Source organism: Sinocyclocheilus grahami, unplaced genomic scaffold (assembly GCF_001515645.1).
Source record: "Sinocyclocheilus grahami isolate Dianchi unplaced genomic scaffold, SAMN03320097.WGS_v1.1 scaffold1275.1, whole genome shotgun sequence".
Taxonomy (NCBI): Eukaryota; Metazoa; Chordata; class Actinopteri; order Cypriniformes; family Cyprinidae; genus Sinocyclocheilus; species Sinocyclocheilus grahami.
In genome coordinates, this window is record NW_015506454.1 from 818,048 (window position 1) to 822,220 (window position 4,173).

General features: G+C 35.3%; 1 protein-coding gene across 1 annotated transcript in view; it reads right to left on the bottom strand.

The window, feature by feature from the left end:
• Positions 1-3,748, bottom strand: part of tulp3 (TUB like protein 3) — a 14,208-nt gene extending 10,460 nt beyond the window's left edge. Inside the window, exons 1-3 of the mRNA XM_016254708.1 lie at positions 3,451-3,748; positions 1,831-1,993; positions 248-418 (exon numbers count right to left, since the gene is read on the bottom strand). Of these exons, the coding sequence (XP_016110194.1) occupies positions 248-418; positions 1,831-1,993; positions 3,451-3,483 (367 nt within the window). The 5' untranslated portion in view covers positions 3,484-3,748. The remainder of the gene's footprint in view (positions 1-247; positions 419-1,830; positions 1,994-3,450) is intronic.
• Positions 3,749-4,173: the final 425 nt, after the last annotated feature.

Genomic DNA, 4,173 nt, shown 5'->3' on the forward strand with positions numbered 1-4,173 from the left:
CTCTGTGTGTGTGTGTGTGTGTGTGTGTGTGTGTGTGCCTGTGTGCGTGCGTGCCTGTGTGTGTGTGTGTGTGTGTGTGTGCGTGTGTGTCTGTGTGTGTGTGTGTGCGTGTGTGTGTGCGTGCCTGTGTGCGTGCGTGCGTGCCTGTGTGTGTGTGCGTGTGTGTGTGAGTGTGTGTCTGTGTGAGTGTGTCTGTGTCTCTGTGTGTGTGTGTGTGTGTGTGTGTGCGTGTGTGTGTGCATCTTACCGCGTCTCTGCAGCAGAGTGTGTATGTCTGGTTTGGGCTCCAGCAGTGTGTCGGTGTCGGCGTCTGTCTCTGGCTCTTCTGCAGCGGGCGGCGGACTGACCGACAGAACCTGGATCTTACTGCCCAGATCTGGAGCTTCTGAACCCAGCAGAGCCGCGGGGCCGTCGATGCCTGATGGACAACACACACATACAGCCGCAGGGCGAGATACTGAATGCAAATCAAAGCACAATGTTTAATTCTAGATCTATTCAGCAGGCAGAGAGATCATTTTTGTTTGATAGTGGAAACTAAAAAGTCTGACTGCAAATGAATGAAAAACCTCGCAGAGAGAGTGAAGGACAAATATCAGATATGTGTCCTGATAAACAGATAAGAGAAGCCAAAACTATATTGATGCAAAACAGTGGGATTAATAATAAAAAGCACAGTGAGGAGTGTCATGATTTAAAGGGCTAGTTCAACCAAAAATGAAAATTTGCTGTTCATTTACTCACCCTCAGGCCATCCAAGATGTAGGTGACTTTTTTTCTTGATTAAAACAGTAAAGAAGATTTTTAGCTGTAATCGTAGTCCTTGGTGATTCACAAAATGCACGTCAATGGGTACCGTCCCTTCAAGAGTCAAAAAAGTACATCAGGCAACACAAAATGAATCCCTGTGGCTCCTGGCGATATATTGAGGTCTAATGAAGTGAAATGATCAGTCTGTGCAAGAATCTGAACATTATTTACAACATTATTACCTGTAATCCAGAGAATCAGGCAAACAGGATTCTTTTCTGAGAACTGGTTCAATTCACTAGTTTGTTTGCGTAATCACGCAATATACGCAATTATATTATTAAAGCATGGTGTGAAACGTGGATGTTTTACATGTCTAAAGCATGTAAAGTGAATGAACTAGTCTTCATCAGCTCACCTTTTTACATAAACAATGAGAAACCATAAAAACGTTCACTTGCCCTCTTCATTCAAGTGTTCGGTTCACACATGCTCATATCAGCGGCTCATCAGTCTTCAATCGGAGTCGAATTGTTTCCTCGGTTCAGTGACTGTTGGAGGAACTGGAGCGCTGAATGATTCATTCATCACAGGATCAGATACGCTGCTATTATGACTCATTTTGAGTTGGAGTGACTGTCAGGCATCCGAAAGTGAGTTCTGATTGAGTAACTTGTAGATCTGTGTTGCTCCATCCTCAAACTGTTTCAGACGCTTCCGTCTAATTTTGCTTCAACTAGTTCACCAAAAAGAACCGTTTTTTTGTTCACGAACCGAGCATCACGTTTTCTTGATTCTCTGGATTACAGGTAATAATGTGGTAAATAATGTTCAGGTTCTTGCACAGACTGATCGTTTCGCTTCATAAGACCTCAATGTATCGTCAGGAGCCACGGGTATTCATTTTCTGTTGCCTGTATGTGCTTTTTTGATTGAATCACAAAGGACCACAGTTTGAGCTGAAGATCTTCTTTACTGTTCTACTGAAGGAAAAAGTCATCGACATCTCAGATGGCCTGAGGATGAGTACATTAACAACAAATTTTCATTTTTGGGTGAACTGTCCCTTTAAAGCCTCACCATCCAGGATGATGTCACTGGCAGTGCTGAGGTGCGTCTCCACGAGCGGCGCTTGTTCTTCACTGCGGCGGGGCCGCGAGCGCCGCGGACGTCCCTCTGAGTTCGGCTGGACCATCAGCGGCTCCTGACGCTTCCGCCGCTGCTTCTGCTCCAACAGCACCCTCTACAGACACAACAACACCATTAACACACTCAGATCATTCATTATTCATTGTTTAATAGATCCATACAGTGTATTTAATGGAGGGTAAACCATTAGAGCAAACATAAAACAAGGGTGTTGTCTGCGTGGCTTTATAGAGAACATGATCATGAGATGCATTGAGAGACTTACTGTGCTTGAATCATCATTCTGCTATTGTGTTTATATTTCAGTGTTGTTATTGTTAACTAAAACTATTGAAAATCATTTTCAGTAATTTAAGTAAAGATAAAAATGTAGAAATATAAACGTTACAAGAAAAACTTAAACTTTAAAATATGAATGGGAGTTTGACATTTTCTTTTTATTCCAGTGTTATTACTGATAACTAATTTTTCGGTAATTGAAATAAAATAAAATATTATATAATATATCTAAATATTAAATATAAAAACTCAGACTTAATGTAGACTTGAAAAACAAAAACTTCCAATATTGTTATTCTTAACTTCAACTATTAAAAATAATTTGTCGTTAATTGAAATGAAGCTGAAATCAAATGTAAATATCACATAAAAACTTAAACCTATAAGAACATTAACGTAAACTTAAAATGTTTCTTTTCAGTGTTATTATTGTCAACTAAAACTATTAAAAAATGTTTCTGGTTTATGTTTATTTTAATTGAAATAAAATACAATAAAATAAATGGACTCAAATAAAATAAATGGACTCAAATCAAATCAAATCAAATCAAATCAAATCAAATCAAATAAAATAAAATAAAATAAAATAAAATAAAATAAAATAAAATAAAATAAAATAAAATAAAATAAAATAAAATAAAATAAAATAAAATAAAATAAAATAAAATAAAATAAAATAAAATAAAATAAAATAAAATAAAATAAAATAAAATAAAATAAAATAAAATAAAATAAAATAAAATAAAATAAAATAAAATAAAATAAAATAAAATAAAATAAAATAAAATAAAATAAAATAAAATGTCCTGGCAACAAACTGAAATAAAAAAAGTTCAAGTTGAAGTACTAAAATTACTAAAACTGAAAGCAAAATTAATTAAAGCTAAATATAAAAAGAAAATAATAACATTAAAATAAAAGCTAAAATATTAATAAATATTAGTACATAAATAGTACTAAAATAACACTATTCTATTCTACTATATAAGCAATTTAAGCTACGACATGTTGTCCACTACATTATTCCCATATTTCCATTTGTGTTTTTTCATAGTTTTGATGATTATAAAATGTGAAAAACAGTCACACGAAAGAGTAAGCAGGAGCATCATAACATTTGACAGCTATTGTAATACAAAGATAATCTACTACAGCTGAGATGAAAGAACAGCGAGAGCTCAGCGCAGCACAGGAAGTGAACGATAACAGTCAAGCATCAGAAGGATGAACCGAAAACACACACAATCCTTCCCAGAAACGAAAAACACTCACAGAAAGAAGTTGACGCACACTCGCTAGAATCATCCTTACAACAGCAGAACCGGGCAGTGTGTGTGTGTGTGTGTGTGTTTGTGAGAGAAAGAAGTGGGATGAAATGACAGCAGACGACAGACAGGAAGAGAAATGAGGGCTGCTGACACAATGAGAGTTTGAGCGAAGAAAGGTTTCACTTAAGTTCACCTCAAGGGGCGGAGACACAGGAAACAAGACCTGTCAATCATTTCACACCGGAAAGTAATGTCTACACTGTGTATTATTGTGATTTATTGTGTGTTATTCTGTATTGTTGCATTTTATTGTGTTTGGATGTTTCTTTGTTTTGTTGTGTTGTGACACATTATTGTGTTTTGATGTGTGTTTTTGTGTTTTATTGTGCTATGTATTGTGTTATTGTTTTGATGTGTGTTTTTGTGTTTTGATGCATGTTATTGTTTTGTGTTTTGTTGTGTTGTGACACATTATTGTGTTTTGATGTGTGTTTTTGTGTTTTATTGTGCTATGTATTGTGTTATTGTTTTGGTGTATTTTTGTGTTTTGATGCATGTTATTGTTTTGATGTGTTTTTGTGTTTTGATGTGTATTTTTGTGTTTGATGCATGTTATTATTTTGATGTGTTTTTGTGTTTTGATGTATTTTTGTGTTTTGATCCATGTTATTGATTTGATGTATTTTTGTGTTTTGATGTGTTTTTGTGTTTTGATGCATGTTATTGT